This window comes from Anser cygnoides, chromosome 8, assembly GCF_040182565.1.
Source record: "Anser cygnoides isolate HZ-2024a breed goose chromosome 8, Taihu_goose_T2T_genome, whole genome shotgun sequence".
NCBI classification, from domain to species: Eukaryota; Metazoa; Chordata; class Aves; order Anseriformes; family Anatidae; genus Anser; species Anser cygnoides.
This window is the reverse complement of record NC_089880.1, coordinates 7,525,139-7,544,690: the sequence shown is the minus strand read 5'-3', so window position 1 is coordinate 7,544,690 and position 19,552 is coordinate 7,525,139. Positions and strand designations below refer to the sequence as shown.

General features: G+C 38.8%; 1 protein-coding gene across 10 annotated transcripts in view; it reads left to right on the top strand.

Moving 5' to 3' along the window:
• PTPRC (protein tyrosine phosphatase receptor type C) overlaps positions 1-19,552 on the top strand; it is a 65,458-nt gene that overhangs the window by 23,262 nt on the left and 22,644 nt on the right. The window contains exons 3-12 of one of the 10 annotated variants that reach the window (XM_013190666.3): positions 8,848-8,943; positions 9,769-9,864; positions 10,212-10,238; positions 10,701-10,838; positions 11,644-11,730; positions 13,099-13,131; positions 13,919-14,140; positions 15,546-15,671; positions 16,933-17,073; positions 17,966-18,097. In XM_013190666.3, coding sequence (XP_013046120.1) covers positions 8,848-8,943; positions 9,769-9,864; positions 10,212-10,238; positions 10,701-10,838; positions 11,644-11,730; positions 13,099-13,131; positions 13,919-14,140; positions 15,546-15,671; positions 16,933-17,073; positions 17,966-18,097 — 1,098 coding nt within the window. Of the gene's footprint in view, positions 1-8,847; positions 8,944-9,765; positions 9,865-10,211; positions 10,239-10,700; positions 10,839-11,643; positions 11,731-13,098; positions 13,132-13,918; positions 14,141-15,545; positions 15,672-16,932; positions 17,074-17,965; positions 18,098-19,552 lie in introns of all 10 variants that reach the window. The other 9 variants (XM_067001634.1, XM_013190667.3, XM_013190668.3 and 6 more) reach the window with 9 other exon arrangements.

Here is a 19,552-nt window from a genome sequence, read left to right as displayed (position 1 = left end):
GGGCTAACATCTCATGATTGCTTTAATTAAAATAGCAAAAAAGAGCAAGAAAAAAAAGGTCAGGTTTAAAATGCACATAACTGCCCAGGGTTGGGCACCAAATTTGATAATCTGATGTTTCAAAAGAAAAAAAAAAAAAGAGGGAAAGGGGATTGAGAAATCCCTTTCACTCAAAGTTTTTACTGACTCTAGGAGGAGTTGTGGGTGCTCAGCACTGCTGTGTAAGCTGTTCATCACCGTTGCTTCTGCTGCGACACGAATCACAGGTCCATTCTCCTGAGTGTTGGCTCAGCTTTCCTGAAGGGGCAGAGCAATCCAGATTTTGACATAATGTGAGATTTTGTACGTACATGCATGGCGTTCTGGGGAGTTCAAGACTGAGTTGTTTCACTCTTTGCAGTCTCACGGCTCTCCCTGTTTGTGCCATTAGACAGGTCAGAGCATATTTATTTTTTATAGCGCTGTCAGGTTTGACTGCAAACTTTATGATTTTTAATGAAAATGATTTTCTGACCACAATATGCCAGTTTAGTAGGATAGTGCCATTGTCTCCACTTTGCAGATGATGTTATAGAGGCACAGAGATGGAGGCTATGTCCGACTGCTCACACAGTAGTAAAACTGAAGCAGTGTCTATGTAATCACCAAGCAGGGCACAGACCCAACTGTACTCACGCTAGCTGAGTACAAGATGGATTTCAGGTTATCCATCAAACATTGGAAGTTCTGACTAATTTAAATACTAGTAAATGTCTGCTTTCACATTAAAAAAAATAAAAATGATTCCCTATTATTTTACATAGGGAACATATATAACTAATTTTTAACTGACAGTTTTTCTAAAAGATATTGATATGCTTCAATGAATAATTTACTTTTCAAATTATTTTCTGTGTGTGTAACGGTGGTAAAATCTGATCCTTAAAGGATGCTTCCTATTAACATTATGCGTAACTATTTTACTGTACTTTAAATTGTAATCTAACAAGTGTACAATTGACTTATGTTGATCAGTGAATGCTATTAGTCATAATACTTTATGAACAACAAAAAAGGTATTCAGTAGTGTCTTTGATGAATGGTATTCATTTGACTTTGCTGGTCATTTCTGGCCTGAATGTCTGTAGGAAAAAAAAAAAAAAAGAAAAAAAGAAAAAGTGAGGATACTCACCAAGTAAAATCACTCTCCCTTGAAACACAGTTTGCGGGCTGCAGCTGGCAGCCCTGGGTGGGCAAGGGAGCTGCCCAGCAGGCAGAGTTGGCATGGGAATGGTTCTCCACTGAGCCAGATGAACTTTTATCTCTCTGTACTCTCTATCCTGTTAAGAAACAGAAGCTAGATGTATATTAACCAATTCTGTTAGGATCTTCTATTAATGCTGCCAGAAATTTGGGTCATGGGAGGTGACTGAGAGTAGAAGGATAGTTTGGGGCACTGCTGATCAGCGATGTCTCACTGGGACGTTGGCTCATGGGGCACAGGAACTGCTGAGGGTCCTGTTAAGCTTGGAGCAGGAAAACAAATGCCAGATCACTGGAAAAAATGAATTTTTAGTGGTGGCTTTTCAGTAGGAACATCTTTATTCTGTTTCATGCATCTCTTCTAAGTTAAGGATCTTGTAAACACCTGGGACAAGTTTTCTGTTTCTTTTTTTTTTCCTTTGTAAAACTAAAAATATTTTTTTCCTTTTTTCCATTACGTCTAAATGAAAACTTTGCAGGCATAACTTCTTGTACACAATCTCCACAGAACATAGCACCAAGCAGTTATATTTGTGATTGACAAACGTTGATATTCCTGCATTATAAATAAAATTAAATTAGTAGGAAGCAACCTTGCCTTGAAAGTTAGTCTCCCATCTAAAATTCTTTATTGGCTCTGAATACAACACACTTCTAAAGTTTAAAAAAATAAAATTAAAGGAAATGTTATTGTGTCTTTTCACAGCCTGTGAGCTTTCTTTCCAGTTTTGATTGTACTTTGATCCTATTTTGTAGGAGAGCTGAGTGTTTGCAATCCAGGTGATGCCAGTTGGAGACATAAATGTTCAGAGCACCTGAAAATTATTTGTTTATCTCTGTAAGCTACACTCCTCCCTCAGAACCCCTAGGACAGTTAGCCCACTATATTTGTTTGGGTCTTTAACACAGAAACTGCTCAGAGAAAAATATTATTACGTAGAGTGAAAACTCATAGATGGGTATAATTTCTTGAAAGAAATGTTCATTTATTTTTAAAAATTGCTAGCTGCATTTTTTTTTTAATTCACTGATTAAAACTCACTGATTTTACCTCACTGAAATAATAGTTCTTGTAGATACAGAGCTGTTGATCGAAGTACTTCCTGATAACAGACCTATAACAAATGGGAGATTTATGATTTTGGTTGATTTTACATTATCAGCGGCTCAAATGCTGCAATTCATACAGTATGAATTTAAACTGTTTATGGTTTGTCATTTGAGCTGATTAGGGAAAGTTTAGAGAAACATTTCCAGGACCCATTCATTTTTTACTGCTGGCAAAATTATGTAAAAAGCAATTTGTAGTCAGGAGATGTCTGCAATACAGCATAACACTTTTATCTTGAAGCAGCTCAGAGGTGGATAGAGAAGTAAGTCAGATATTTAAATAAGCCAAGGTCCAATGAGATAGTCCAAGATAAAGAAGTTTTGCCCTTAGCTCGCACTCTCGCCAGTAGTCAGCCAGTTCTCAGTTGCAGCTTCTTTTTGTGGTCAAAAATCTTGGGAACTGATCTGCCTTCAACTATGCTGAATACATAGAACTAGTAGAGGAGGCAATTGCAAAAACATGGGCACAGAAATTGAGAAGAGAGTGTAATTGTTGCATGTCCTTCCTTTCTTCTGTTTGCCATAAACAGTATGCACTCAGCAATTCCAGAACCAGCCTGTCTGTATCATTAAGCTGACAGTTTGGATCAAGTGTTTCTTTCTGCTCATGGTAGATTTGGAGCTAGAAGAGTCATACCTGAGGTTAGGTACTGCTGCTTGATATACGGTAAGTTTAGCACATGTACTCTGGCTCTTGGCTCTGTACATGCACAAACACTGAAAATATACAAAAGGCAAAGCAACATCAGCACATTTTTTCTTTTGCACGTATCACAAAATTACCAAGCAAGTATGACAGCCAATCTTACATTCCTCATGTATAGGTGTTTCTTAATGACTGTGGATGGTAGCCAACGTTTCACAGCTGAATTAACTGTTACATCAGGATTTGATATTCTCCCCTCTTACAGACAATTCGCATCATTTCACATTCTCCCTGCAAAGCAGCCTTGACTGTATCATATTAATGAATTTGTACAACTAAAAATAATTATAAATGCAAATTTGGTGAAAAGGAGTTTAATAGGGAAATTTCATGACTGCACTAGAGAAGTTGTGGTTTAGCACTGAGATAGGTCTGATTGCTTGAGCATGTGGGTGCTATGGTAACACAGTTTCACCATTTGGAAGTGCTTAAGCTCTAAACCACAGTATGCTGCACCCTCTTCCTTTTGAGTAGGGTTCTGTAGAAGAAAAACAGAAGTAAACAGCATGAGAGAAACCACAGAGCAGCAAAGGCGTTGTTAGCTGTAGTCGAACAAGTGGGTTACTGTAGTTAAAGTATTCCTATGAAGACTGAGGATGTCATTTAAAATACAGTGCAATTGATAGAAATGCCTTTCTTCTGCTTGATAAATTCTTGATATTTCTAGGTATTTATTTTAAGTTTGCAAGAAGTGTGTACTTGGCAAAATGAATTGGAATTGGTGCCTTTGGTTCATGTTCTACTCCAGGTTTATGGTTTTGTGAAATTTCAGATATCATTCGTAACAAATGTTGCTTCCATAAATGTAATATTGCTTGAGGGAAATTTCTGTTTTTCTCTGCATTTTTATTTTTCTCTAGGAAAATTAAACTCTTACATTGTGTAAGTGGAATCAGAAAACTCTGGTTTTGAAATTATTTTTGAAATTTAATTTCAGGTTAGCTGAGAAAATATTTCAGCATTCGTATGCTTTTCTTCTTATTGTTTCCTTAAGACAGGCTCTGTATAACAGCAGAGTTGACAAACTTTGATGTTTGTCCTTACCCCTCTTTCCTAAGTCTGCAACATTGCGGAACACAGTATTGAATTCTTGTATCTGCCAGCTATAAATTTTTCTTAATTCCATCTCCTGCCCTCATACTAGTTATCCCAAATTTCTAGTTATCCCAAATTTCTGGTGAAAATAAATGTTGCGAATATGTCCCGTGGGAATATAATTTATAATATTTGCTTAGTTTTAATCCTCAGCTGCTGTAAATTCATATCATTCCTATGACTGCTGTACAGCTATTGAGTTTTTCATCAGTTAGGATTATAGATTATTTTGAAGTGCTTTCGTTGATAAATCTGCAATGAAAAAGTACTAGGCACTTTTTTTTAGGACCATCTGAAATGTCCCAGTTAGAAACTGAAAAGTTTCTACATGTTAATCCTAAATGAGTATTTATTTATTTTTAACTCAGGACATGCAAAATTTCACATATTTTTTGTGTGTGAACCTCACGTGGCTTTCTTTTAATCAATTTTCAAAAAGCAGCAGTTTGTCCAGAAAACAGAAACACTTTTTTCTTCCCCAAACACAAAGATAATGATAAAGACTAAAGTTTAGTTCTGTACTCTGTGTTTATGAAAGCACTTCAGCACACGTGATCCTTATAAAATCTGAGGGGTCTTCTGTGGTATAGAGTTACTCAGACATTGAAGTGTTTTCAAGCCTATTCATAGGTTTGCCCAGATTTATTTATAAAGTAGCAAAGGATCCCTTCATTTTGTGTTTGCTGCAAAAAGTAGCAGTAACATCTCTAGCCCTGATGCTCGTTTACTTTAAGGTCCTTTTAGCTGGTTCTGGCAGCAGAAAGGAGCCTTAAAATAGGTGTGAATTATATCCCACTTGAAGTTTAAAAATAAATCAAAGAATGGAGGTTGGAAGCATTTTGTGTAGTTGCCTTACTCACGCTTTACCTCCCACCAGGAACTGGTTTTTTTTTTTTTTTTTTTTTTCAATTTAGCATTGGCTTGCAGTGGAGCTGACTAATGTCTGTGCTGTTTGCTAGAAGACCCCCTCAAAGAGCTTTACTCCATCTGAACAAGGAGACCACATCCTGTTGCTTTCAGCGCAGATGTGAAGAGCCCTGACCCTGCTGAGGCAGAGCAGTACTGTTCAGCTGTAAAAGGAGGGTAGACCAATTCTGGACCTACACAGGCTGCTTAGTGTGAAGTCCTGCTTGGTGGGGGATGCTGGGGTCTGTCCAATATGCCAGAGGGTGAGGAGGTCCTGGGAAAAGGGCAGCAGCTCTGCAGAATCACAAAGCACTTTTCCTGGGAGAGAAACCTGGCAGGCAATAGTCTGCAGACATGAGGCTGAGAGGAAGAATGACTTCCTCTGCCCCTCCCTTGGTCTAGCAAAGTCACGCAGAGTGCAGCTGGTTGTGAAGAGCCAATAGGTATGGTACCGTGCTAGGTAAAACGCTAAATATGCTATTAGCAGAAAGGGACCATCTTTCTCCTCATTCTTCTGTGTTGTGTGCAGTATGGGATGCAGTACTGCAGCACTTGTGTGCACGGAGGAGAAGCTGCCTGAAATACCTGCCTGCAAGCTCAGTCCCCTGCCTAGACCAGCAGGAAATAGAAAACTGGGTCCATTTTACCCACTGTGCAATGTAAGAAGCAGAATGTAGTTAAAAGGCATGTTCCCTGTCATCAGTTAAGACATTTTTGCCTATAAAAACATGTTAATGTTTTTAGGCTTTTAATGCAGATTCTCCAGTTTCACTATCTTGTCAGTTGGAGTTTCCTTTAATAACACACAAGCACAGGAAGTATGTGCTGGTGCTTCCTTCTGCTTGAGAAGATCATACCCTGGACTTACTTGAAACACAGTATCTTTTAACATATCCTAGGCCTGAATTGTCTGCTCTTGGGTTGCTTGGTCCTTCCAAATGGAAAGTGTTTTCACTTTATTCTCTTTCCTTAGAGAACAGCAGCAAACATTAACTTCTTATAAGGGTGCAACCATGGTTCACTGCAGCAGGTGCAGAGTCATGACTGTGTCAGTGATATAGCTGCTCCTGGACCTCCAAATGTGCCTTACAGCTTGTTTTGCTTGGAGATTAAGATGTTTGGCTTTTTCTTTTTCTTTTTTTTTTTTTTTATTATTATTTTCGGTCTGATTGCTTTCATAGTTCTTCCATCTACTCTTCTTGTTGAACATTGAAGGGCTTCTTCAAAATATAATAGTCCCATATTTCAATCTCAGGGTCTGCATGCCTTCAAGCTTTCAGGAGAAAGGATGGTTAGCTCATCCAAGTTAGGAGTATTCCTTTGAGAATCTGTCATCTCATCTCAAACCTTTCTTTTAAGCAGCAGTTGCACTTTGTCTGCCAACCAACAGAGAGACATTAGAGAGAAGAAAAGCATTTAGCCAAGCTGTCTATTTGCTGGTTGTATGTGCCGGTGGTATCTTTTTGCAGGGCACTCGACCGAGGCCAGAACTGCTCCAACACTACTGGTAGGTCTTGGCTTTTGGGTAAGTCAGTAGGAACCAGCCAGTGGCGAAATCAAGAGAAGGTGAAGGGAAGCTTGCATACACCTTCTGTATTAGCAATTTTTACGTATTTCAATTCTTGCACTTGGAATGTCTGAGACTATCCTATGTATATTATCTTAAAATGGCTTATGGCTGGGTGCAGTTTAAGATGCAAGGAAATAGGCCAACTTGCTTAGTTGGTAATCATCAGGCTTTTATACTGCACATAATGTTTTCTGGGGGCTGAACATCCTTATTAAAGATATTCTCAGATTTGAACCTTTAAGTTTCCAGGTATGTGTTTTAGAATTTAAGCATGAGCAGACAGCCATGACTTCGCAGTTAACTTTGTTACCCAGAGGTTAGATCTGACATATTTGATAGCTGTGGGACATTTTGGGAAAACTAAATTCATTTTAGCAACGTGTCTATTAGTACTGGAGAAATACAGTCCGGTGTGTTGGGATCCTTCTTTTATTTTTTTTCCCCTTTGTTTTATCAAATATCCCTGTATAAGATTATATGGGGAAATGTGTCTTGCTGTTTCTGCAATACCTTTGCTGTTTGAGAGGGTTTTTTTTTTAGTGTTCTGGTGCCACCTACTGAATTCTTATTAACTGCATCCTATTTCATTGCTATGAAAATTATATAATATCATTGAATCACAGAAGAACAGGATAATTATAAACTGCTTAGAATGGCACAAAACTGCCATGAAGTTCTGTTAAAATGTCGGTTATTTAGAGGAAAAAAAGGTAAGGGTGATCTAGGATGGTTATTTTCCGAACTGTTTTAAGAGCTGACCCAGGTGTGAGCATGAGGATTGGATCAGACGATCTCTTCTGGTCCCTTCCAACCTCAACAGTTTTGTGATCATACGTGGCATGTGGTATCTGTCACCATGAGCAAGCAATAAACATCACACTGTATTTAAACTAGATGCTTACAGAAAGCTAATTTTGGGCTTGAGGTATCATTTATGTGCTGAAGTAAGATCTGGGAAGGAGAGGGAATTACTGATTTTTCAGCTGGTAAGCAGGTTGAAGAAAGAAAAATCATATTATGAAACTGAAAGTGACCAACTGCCAGCTTTCAAACACCGAATTTTAAAAATATAAGAAGATACTTTGAGATTGAATTGATTATGGCAAATATGATTATGCATGTTAGCTTTACGTGGTTCTTTGGGAGCTTAATGCGTATAGTTAGATTATACAACTCCTGTTAACAAATTTCCAGTCCTTACCTGAGATTTCAGACACTGAAGTGATATACGAAGATCATCTGTACTTTTGTTTCTTATTTGTAACAGGAAAATAGGGGAGGAGAACTAGTAGAAAAAGGGCAAGAAAGGAAGAGACATGAGTGAATGAAAGTTTGTGGACAATTACAGTATGTGAACAAGTGGAATTTTTCTCCTTTTGAAAGCCTGGCAATAGTGTTAGAGAAAGATGTCTTCAGGAAGCAGCATGGCTTTCAAAATTCGTATTTCAAAGTGGAAGATTCTAATCCTCTAAATGAGTAAAAGATACAGTGATGAGAACAAACTTCTGTTTTTATGGTGGACACTCTTACGAGTTGTCCTTATTCTCCTGGTTCCAGACAATTGCCATTTATTTTTGTCTCCCTTTATCCTGAGAGAAATTTCACATTACGCAAATTAAGAATGTTTTGGGTCAGGATTTCAAAACTGAGTGTAAAAGTGAGGCTTATTTTTATAGCTGTGAAAAGGGCGCAACTCCCAGCTGAAATCAGGCAGTAGTTTATGAGAGGTTAGCCTGGAGACAGAGTTCTCTAGAGGGATTCTTACTATCATCAGGATGGTCCAGGAAGCGTGCTGGGATTTAGAGAAGAATATTAGGTAAAGTAAAGGTCTTTTAGGAATACCGAGCCTTGGATTACTGGCTTTTGTATAGTGAGGATTACAGACAGGTAAGATTTTTCTTGAGAAGAGAATTAGTGTTGGTGTCTCTTCTTGCTAATAAAGTCATTCTTCATTCATCAAAATCATGCTCTATTTGTTGATGTTACTTGTACACGCTGCTGTGTGATGAAGAGAAAGATTTTGAGGGTTTTAGTTTTGCTATTGCAAAATGCATCGATAAGTATGAAAGTGCCATTTAAGTACCCTCCAGCCTCACCTGTCCTAAGAAGCATGGTTTAGAGGAAGTCATACAAACTACTACCCTTTTTCTAATGTAGATGGGCTTCTCACCTTCATGCATTGCTCACTCAGTGGTATTTTTTCCTCACTAAACTGCAGGAAATGAAAATGAGACATCTTCCAGCTCTCCCCCCTCCCTTACATCTCCTCCACCTGCACGTTCCACGTCACTCTCACCTCCAAGCACCACTAAAGGTAATACTGAAAACTGGGACCACGGCACTGCTACTCTTCTGTTTCAGCTGAAGTGACATCTATTTCTATGAAATATTAACTCCATCACTGTTAAAGCAATCTGGTGATTTAGGTTGTGTGAGGCCAATTATACTGCAGCAAAATTTGTTAATATGATGAAGACATATGTAGTTTTATTTATTTATTTATTTATTTAAATAAAAGGTGGAAATTTGAAGCATGCGTTTTAAAGAAAGAAATTACAATTCCAGCTACAACATGCTGTTGTTATGGGTTCATGTTTTCCTTATGGACACCCCTTGCCCTTGGGCTCCCAGCTGAGAATTTCACACTGAGCTCTCACAGTGGTACTTACCTGCAGTTACCTCAGGCGCCACAGCGGTATCTGAGGATCTCTGGAAAGAAGGTCCTTCCCAGATCAATAACATGAAACAAAACAGCCCCAATCAGGTTGTACTTTCTGCAAGTTGCGTGTTAACTCACCCCCTTTAGCTGGTGTTTTCAAACACCTGAAGTCAGTACATCCCCCTACCTTGCTAAAGGAGTGTCAAATCTCATTGCCACAAAGGCATCCCAGAGAAATTGATAGGAATTTGGTACTTTATGGTTTTGCAGACCTGATTGTAAGCCATGCTCTTGGGATAAATCCAAGCAGGTGTGTTACACGGTCTGTGCAGGAACTGGAGAGCAATGCAAACTTGTTCTTGCCAGTGCTAGAGGGAGGCATTTGATTCAGAAGACAACTGGTAGTCTTTCTGCTTGCAATGAGCTTCTCATGTTCACACATTGCTCACCCAATGATATTTTTTCCTCACTGTTTAGCAGGAGATGAAAATCTGGCACCTGCCAGCTCTCCCCCCTCCCTTACGTCTCCTCCACCTGCACGCTCCACGTCACTCTCACCTCCAAGCACCTCTGAAGGTAACCGTGAAGTCAGGACCGTGGCACTGCTGCTCTTCTGTTTCAGCTGAACCAGCATCTGCTGCAGCCGTCCTGAAACTATGTCCATCCTTCAGGATGCACAGCAGACTCCTTGCTCAAGGAAATGGGACTTCTAATATGGAAAATAACAGCCTACATATATACTTGATGTTTTGGGGGTCTAGTAGTTGCTACTTATCTTTAAATATCACTTTAAAATAAGTAATTCCCCAGGGAAATCTCAGCTGATAGGAGGAAAGAATGTTTCTTTTTAAAAAAAAATCTGATATGGTTGTGTGTGATTCCTTGAAAATGTAATTTACACATTTTCTCTTTGTCTTTTCCAGGAGTTCAGGAAATGGCAACAACAACTGGTAAGAAACTTTTAATTTACATTAAGAAATTCACAGACACTTTTTTCTGGTTGTTTCTTCTTTCCTGTGTATAGTTGTCTTGTGTAATGTGTGCAATACATATAATGCTTTTTCATTCAGCCCAGTGAAATGAAATAATCTGTTTTAAGAGGGAAGAATATCAAACCAGTTTGGTTCTGAGTCATGTACTTGAGTGTAATTTAAAACCTAGCATTTATTATGGAAGATGTGCAGTCCGTGCCGTAACGGGTTATACTTACTGGATGTTCGGTTGCCACCTGTTGTTCTCCCTTACACCATGACCCTTGTGCATTCAGCGTACCTTTGATTGCTCAAAACTCACAGTGCCTCAGTGCAAGAGAGCTCCCAGGGGGGCCATCCTGTGCTGTTTGCAGTTTTGCTTCTTTCTGTGAGTGGGCGACCTCCAAAACACTAATGAAACCGCTGTACCTCTTGCCACAGGTGGCTTCCCCTCAGACAGCACACACCTCTCCATGCACACAGGCTCCGACCCAGCCACGGCACCCAGCAACTCACCACGCAGCAGCCCTGCTGCCCTCACCACACGCACTCCCACTGACTTCAGTCATGCTTCATCAGGTTTGCCGATTTCTTTTAGGTGCCACGCGCTGCCCTCTGAGCTGTAGGGGAAAACTGAGTAATTTAGCCTCAGGGTAGCATTTTCCAGTTCGTGGTTCATCAAATGGAATAGGTACCTGCGATTCAGCATTTGGCCAGAACCAAATTAATTATTTTCAGGATCTGGTATCTGATGGCCAAGTCTTGTAGTTACCTCATTAGTATCAAAACTCCTACTACTGTCAACGAGGTTGTTGCCAAAGCAAGAATGGGAACGGACCTAAGAGAATAGAGAAACCTGCCCGAGGCTTATAAGCAGGGAGATAAATACTAAGATATAGCAAGTGATATAATGAGCAACGTATCTTATCTGGCAAGTAAGCATTACTGGATTGCTTGTTTCTGAAAGAACCCAGGCACTGTTCATAATTGTGCTGTACTGTCAGAACATAGCAGAATGTTTTTGTTCCTACTTCACAATTACTAAGGTAATTCTTATTCTATTCTATTCTACGCTGTTGACTCCAACGCAGATTATGCCTAAAAAAAAAAAGAAAAAGAAAAAAAATGTCCCTGTACATTGCAAAGATCATTAGTAAATGGTATATTCCTAAAAGTTTGCTTTCTCTTCATGTAAAGTATTTTCTCATTTTCTGGATATATGAACATGATCTTTTTTTACAGCACTCTTCTCTAACTTACAAAAACCCTGGAAGGAAAAAAAGGGGACGGAGGGAGTGTAGTGTAAGACATTACTGATGATGTAGCCGTATGAAATAGTGAATTTTACTTTTTTAATGTTGATGTATTGTTTATTTCCTTACAGATGATAACAAACCAGTATCCTTGCACAGCACCACCTCACCAGCCAGCATGCCAGCAAGCACTGGGATCAACCCCAATCACACAATAGGTGACAAACTTGCACACAGTTGTCACGATTATGATACTGCAACCACAGAAAATGTGTTAGAATTAGGGAAATAATCTCGATATGTATTTTTTAAGTCATACAAATTAGGTATGCAAGTAGGCATACAACTGCATTAAACTTGTTTTTTTTTTTTAAGGAATATTATTAATAGTTTAAGAGTAGGATTAGAGACACCAAATTTACTGCTTGTCAAGCAAATGAAAAATATAAACTATTTCCATGGAGTGGCAGAGTAGGAAAGTGAATCTGCCCAATTACTCGGTCAGTATTACTCCCCTCGATACTCATAGAAGTTTGCTCAAGCAGCAAAAACATGAGATTACATCCACCGACCTGTGCACTTGTCTCTGTTTTCCAATGGCTTCCCTGTTGTTTCACTCAGCACTAATATTTTCTTGAGACCTAATATATGAAGCATTTACATATATTGTTGTTGCAATTGTGCTGTAAGGAATTATTCAGATCATTGAGGTGTGTGTGTGTTTTAGTAAAGTAGATCCAGGTGTTTGACTATTACTATCTTCATAACTGCTCTTCAAGAAGCTGTAGGCTGCCATTAGCTGTCTTCTTTCACAAACTGAGCTTAGCTTCTGCCTGTGGGTCTCCTGCCCTGAGCCATCTTGGCAACTCTCCATAGCCCCTCTTAGCTTACCCTCTCATTAGGAGCACTGCTCAGCCATCCGGTTCCTAGGCCAGAGGGAGGAGACAAACCCAAGGCATTTCTTCTGTGAAGAAAATTAGATATCTGTCTCTTTTGATAGTACTCATACCTTAGTATATTTTAAATAATTGGTTGCAGGTTGAAGTTCTTTGCGCAAGCTTCTGTACAGATTTTCTAAATACCAGCTCTTAATTTCTTCTGGATATTCCAGTCTAACAATAGCTATAAAACAATCTGTACTCTTGAATTAGTCTGTTTCCAGATACAAGAGTAACTATGCATAAAGTAGATAAATTTTGTTTCTTTGGTGACATTAGAAACTGTTCGCTTAGGCATTCCATAGCATTCGTATCCCAGCAAACTGCTGTAGCTTATCATACCACTGTGAGAACGTGTGATTTTGGAATATTCTTGTGTAACTTTGTATGCTGAAATGTTATGAAAAAACAGTTTGGTATCATTGGAGAATGACAAAATGCACGATTAAAATAGCTTGTAGAAAAATTGGTAAGTATGTGGCTGATATATTCTCCCTTTTTCAAATATGAATAGGGTGCTGAATACAATTACTTGTAATGTGTTGAATGAAGAGTACCAGTTTAGACAGTACCAGTTGTCTTCCTCTAATGCTCTGTGAAAATCATACTTGCTGAAGTACACCTTCATTTTGTTTTCTTCTCTTATAGTAAGTCCCCCAGTGACAACTGAAGAACCTTGTGGTAAGAACCAAACCCCTTATTTATCTCAGCCCTGATATTTGAACAAATACTAAACTCAGGGAAAACTGATCACCAAAACAAATGAGTTACCATTTCAATATGCTTTATAAACTGTCTCATGCTTCTGAAAGACTTGCGTTAAAGTTATTAACAGTTCTGGTCTTCTCATCTTTATTTATAGTTCTTTTGAATTGCCTTTGAACTAGGCTGTCGATGTAAGGGCTGCAGAAGAGATCTGCTTTCATTCAACTAGGCTCTCTCTAATTTTTCCCCATAATGCCAATGAACACATGCTGCAAACTGCAGTTCATAACTATAGGAAATCCAAAGCTTGGATATTGCTTTCTCTTTCTTCAAAATGAGAGAGCTGTCCCCTCCCCAGTTTTCAGAAGTGGCTTTTATTGTTTAATGGTTATGAAATGTTTTAAATGAGAAAAACTGAAATTTCTGGACAAACAAAAGATTCAATGTGTCAAAATAAAATATTTCACTTTGAATTGACATTTTAAATTAAAAAAAAAAAGTGTAATTCTGGAATGTTAATCTTTTTAATTCTTTGGTTTTCCTTACTAGAGAATGATTTAAAAGAATATTTTCCTAAGGAAATTTTCTGTTTTAAATATTTTTAAGGTAAAAAATAAAATTAAAAATAAAGCAAGCAATTTTGCTCTATTTTCTGATTCTTTAACACCTGTGATGCTGAGGATACCAGATACCATAAAACATTTAAGAGTCCTTAAAAATTGTCATAAAATGATTGTTTGTTTTTTTTATCCTTCTCTTTTAGATGATAATATGTCCTACGTCATAGGAAATGGAACAGACGAGAAAAACATGGTTGAAGTTACACTGAATTATCTCAAAAAAAACAGAGAATATACTATTTGGCTCAGTGATGAGGTGAAGTCACGGGTGAATGTCAGCACCAACACAGCAAAACTTAACATATGCGAAATATATACAGTTAGATCTAAAAACTGCCCAGACAGAAATATAACTATTCCACCTGGTAGGTATAGAAGGGTCTTAGTAATTTCCTTCCTTCCTTCCTTCCTTCCTTCCTTCCTTCCTTCCTTCCTTCCTTCCTTCCTTCCTTCCTTCCTTCCTTCCTTCCTTCCTTCCTTCCTTCCTTCCTTCCTTCCTTCCTTCCTTCCTTCCTTCCTTCCTTCCTTCCTTCCTTCCTTCCTTCCTTCCTTCCTTCCTTCCTTCCTTCCTTCCTTCCTTCCTTCCTTCCTTCCTTCCTTCCTTCCTTCCTTCCTTCCTTCCTTCCTTCCTTCCTTCCTTCCTTCCTTCCTTCCTTCCTTCCTTCCTTCCTTCCTTCCTTCCTTCCTTCCTTCCTTCCTTCCTTCCTTCCTTCCTTCCTTCCTTCCTTCCTTCCTTCCTTCCTTCCTTCCTTCCTTCCTTCCTTCCTTCCTTCCTTCCTTCCTTCCTTCCTTCCTTCCTTCCTTCCTTCCTTCCTTCCTTCCTTCCTTCCTTCCTTCCTTCCTTCCTTCCTTCCTTCCTTCCTTCCTTCCTTCCTTCCTTCCTTCCTTCCTTCCTTCCTTCCTTCCTTCCTTCCTTCCTTCCTTCCTTCCTTCCTTCCTTCCTTCCTTCCTTCCTTCCTTCCTTCCTTCCTTCCTTCCTTCCTTCCTTCCTTCCTTCCTTCCTTCCTTCCTTCCTTCCTTCCTTCCTTCCTTCCTTCCTTCCTTCCTTCCTTCCTTCCTTCCTTCCTTCCTTTTTTTCCTTCCTTTCCTTCCTTTCCTTCCTTTCCTTCCTTTCCTTCCTTTCCTTCCTTTCCTTCCTTTCCTTCCTTTCCTTCCTTTCCTTCCTTTCCTTCCTTTCCTTCCTTTCCTTCCTTTCCTTCCTTTCCTTCCTTCCTTCCTTCCTTCCTTCCTTCCTTCCTTCCTTCCTTCCTTCCTTCCTTCCTTCCTTCCTTCCTTCCTTCCTTCCTTCCTTCCTTCCTTCCTTCCTTCCTTCCTTCCTTCCTTCCTTCCTCATGCAGTAATACAGCTTTCATGGATTTCATTGTCTATTTTTGTTTTTACAGAGAATCAGACAGAGGTTTTATTGTAAAAATATAATTTTTTCATTGTAAAGGAAAAGTGAACTTTTTCTGCATCAGCCATATGCAGCATGGCTAGCAATAACAAGGCTGGCCAGCACTTGAGAGCTACTATCTATGTTGGATGTTTTGTTCACTAAAGTTATTGCTTTTGTTGAATTAAAAGTTTCATTTATGATTTGAATACAACAATTGTTTTTGTCTAATGAATACTTTTTAAATTTCATCTTCTTGTTAAATTCTTTGCATATCATTTTGTGCCAATTATATCTTTATATTGCAGAACAAATTAACAAATATAAAAGAACAAATTGATATTTAAAGAATCAATACAGCTAATGTCACATTGATATTTAATATTAATCCTTTCTAGATAAAAGCAAGTGTTCTTTAGAAGAGAAGATTGTTGACAGCAGATCTGTACAGTTCTGTTTCAAAGACAATACATCAGGTACAGATTGCTCAGGTGCCTGTAATAATGTGAGTGTTAGCTGTGAAGGTAAGACACTTCTAACATAATTTAAAATGCTAATTTATTTATTTATTAAGCAATATAGATGTTGTCTTTGGATGAGACTGGCAGATTTAAATTAATTGTGCCAGAGTGAGGGAAGAGATGTTCAGGATTTCTGGGGTGGGCAGGTTAGGGACTACCATTCCACACACTGCAGAAGATCTGGGGGAGAGTTCAAGCCCAGACAGCTCATTCCTTGAGTTTACCAGCTTCACAAATTGCAGACTTTTGGAGGCGCTGAGCTCCTGCCTGATGGCCTGAAGGGGAGCTGAGAGCTTGGAAATATGAGTGTCTCCTGTGAGCCGCTCCCTTGCAGACTAAGTGCGCAGCTGGCTCTGCAGGCTCGTGGATAGCTGAGTACAGACACTCTGTTCTTGGAGCTTGCCAGCCTTGGAGACTGAGAAAACATTGGCTTAAAGCAAATGGTGTGGTAAAGAAGATATGCATGCTCCATATCCTCACGGTCTAGAAAAATGCATGATGAATGTTCTCTTCAATGTTTTTATTGATGACCTGGACACAGGAGTTGAGTGCACAGTAAGCAAGTTTGCAGATGATACTAAACTGGAGGAGCTGTCACCTCCCTTGAGGGTAGAGAGGTCTTGCAGAGAGATCTTGATAGAGCAGAGCACTGGACAATCACCAACTGTATGAAATTTAATAAGAGCAAATGCTGGATTTTGCACATGGGATGGTGTAATCCTAGATGTATATATAGTCTGGGGGACAAGTTGCTGCAGTGCAACCCTCTAGAGAGGGATCTGGGGGTTTTGGTTGATGGTAAGCTCAAAACAGGTCAACAACAGGGCCTGGTCACCAAAAAGGCCAACCGTATCGTGGGCTGTGTTAAGCAAAATACAGCTAATCACTTGAAAGAAGTGATTGTCCCACTCTACCTAGCATTGGTATGGCCTCACCTTCAGTACTGTGTGCAGCTTTGGGGTCCACAATATAAAAGGGATATAAAAATAGGAGTGTTAGTGATGGAAAGTAAAGATCTATGCAAATTGAATTGATATAAAAGAACCTAGAATCCAGTCACTTGGGTTCACTAGGTCGTACGCTTTTCTGTTTGGGATATTCTGGTAGTGTACTAAAAATTATGTTGAATAAATATGGTAGAGCAAATCCTAGTTAAGATGGTATAATATATTTTTAGATATGATTTGATATACTTTTAGATATATGATATACTTTTAGAGTTGTGAAAAATATGGATAAGCCATTTTTGTGTCTACCTTTCCAGAAACATCTCAGAAATCAAATGGATCTTGCATATTAATGAACAATTTAACACCCGACCGTCCTTACAAATGCAATCACACAGTAGAGTATTTTGGAAATGAGTTTGTCCTCAAATCCTTCAGTATACAAACGAAATATGATGGCAAGTATAATACTTAATTTTGCTTTGCATTCCACGTATTTCTAGAAACACCCATTACAAATCCCACTGTCTGTGCTTCCTGGAGGATGAAGATAAATTTTGAGCAGCATGCTCAGCCAGTCTCAGGTTCTCCTCCAGCTCTTATCACCCCATCTCCTGTGCTTATGGTAGTTCTTTGACCACAGTCAGTTGTCCTTTCTCCCTCCAACCCCAGACTCAGACCTGCAGTCTCAAGCCTTCCTCTCCTTCCCTAAGAGACCGTGACTTTTTATTTTTAAGGATGAGAAAGTGGCAAAATATAAGCAATTTTCAATGAAGATGAAGACAAAAGAAAAAAAAAAGTGCAGCCCTAGAGAAAAACAAGTATCAAATTCTTGCTTGTGAAGAAATATGATAGAATAATTGCAAAGAATGTCCTCAGATAAAATGATAAAGTATTATACAGCATTGTCCTTGGAAATGGCTTAGCATTATTTTATAAATTAAACAGAAAATCACCTTAAATCAAGTAACCTGCAAAGAAAATTTCAGGATAGAAATTTAAAGTTGGTTAAAATTATAAGGAAATCAAAACAATGTATAATAATTGGAATTGTTTAAGAATTTTAGTAAGATGTGATATTGCTGTATTCACCTATATCCTGAATCGATTAAATTTATGAAATTACTCTAATTTGGTGCTGTTATATGTACTCTATAATTGTGTATAATTTCTCTGAATGAAATAGACTATGCAAAATCTTACGTTATTGCTATCTTGCTTTAATATCCAGTGAAATTGAGTTTAATTAAAGTAGATATAAAAAGGAATATTTTGCATTTTCATTCTAACTTTTCCCTCCCATCCATTTTTTTTTAAACAACAAAACAAAACAAACAAACAAAAAAACAGCTCCAGAAGCACCAGAAAATCTTACAGTAGAAATTTCTATCAAAAGTGTAACAGTTAAGTGGAAACAACCTAGCCAGACTTCAAAGGATCATATATGTGGCTATATGGTAAACTGCAGTGACGCTGTTAACAGTAAGTATATCCTCTGTTGGTACAAAATAATTCCTCACGTTTTAATATTTAGCGGGCACCAAGCATGATGCAGTGTCCAAACATATTGGAATTTCTTAAAAATGTCCAGTAAAAACATGAAATTATTATTATTATTGTTGTTGTTGTTCTACAAACCTTTTTTAAAAGTTTCTTTACTTTGAGGTTGCTCCAATTCAACTATGTGGTTATTCAGTTTATCGTTTCAGGACATCACTGTCATCCTTCATTTCTCAAGTATCTGGTATTAAAATGTGACAAGATCATCAGTTGCCTGATCAGTTTTTAGAAAGGTGTTGTCTGCCTCAGAAAATGCACCTATAGCTTGCTCATTTATTCTCAGAGAAGATATATTTTCATCTAAAAGTTTTAATTTTTCACAAATCAGAAGTTTGTGGGGAAGTGGAATAATTTTTCTAGGTGATTTTTTTTTTTTTTTTAGAAAGTTTAAGGACAATTAATACAAAAACTTTTAGCAGTTATCTTTCCTTAGGATTTTCTTTCCCTGTTTCAGCTTAACATAATAAGCTTGGTGGGTTCTAGTAAAGCAACACTGAACCTATTTATTCCTCCAAGAATGACAACAGGAACTGAATTTCACAGATTCACAGATTCACAGATTTCTCTAGGTTGGAAGAGACCTCAAGATCATCGAGTCCAACCTCCGACCTAACACTAAGTACTCCACTAAACCATATCCCTAAGCTCTACATCTAAACGTCTTTTAAAGACCTCCAGGGATGGTGACTCCACCACCTCCCTGGGCAGCCTGTTCCAATGCTTAATAACCCTTTCGGTAAAGAAGTACTTCCTAACGTCCAACCTAAAACTCCCCTGTCGCAACTTTAGCCCATTCCCCCTCGTCCTGTCACTAGGCACGTGGGAGAATAGACCAACCCCCACCTCTCTACAGCCTCCTTTCAGGTAACTGTAGAGAGCGATGAGGTCGCCCCTGAGCCTCCTCTTCTCCAGGCTGAACAACCCCAGCTCCCTCAGCCGCTCCTCGTAAGACTTGTTCTCCAGACCCCTCACCAGCTTGGTCGCCCTTCTAAGAAGGGCTAATTTCTAAGAAGGACTATTATGGATCTGTGTACACTTACTGAAATGGTGGGAAGAGCAGAAAGGGAGCTGCCTTCTGTGTAACATTAATGTATGTAAAAGTCAGGGGGTCCTAAGTACAGAGGGTGGCATATTCATGCTTACAGAGGTAAAGCCAGGTACTTGTCTTTTAGTAAGCATTCTCTCCTTTCATATGTGCTGTTTCTGTGGTCGGTTTGTCTTGGCCAATGTAGGAGACCTACGCAGTATGCTTGAGTGTGAGGAGGTCTCATCTGAAGCAGCTGTGCTTCATGGAGACATCGAAAAGCCATTGCTCCTCAATTCCCCAGGCCACCAAAGTCCCAGTTGCAGTGTTGGTAGTAGCTTTGCTCATGCTGC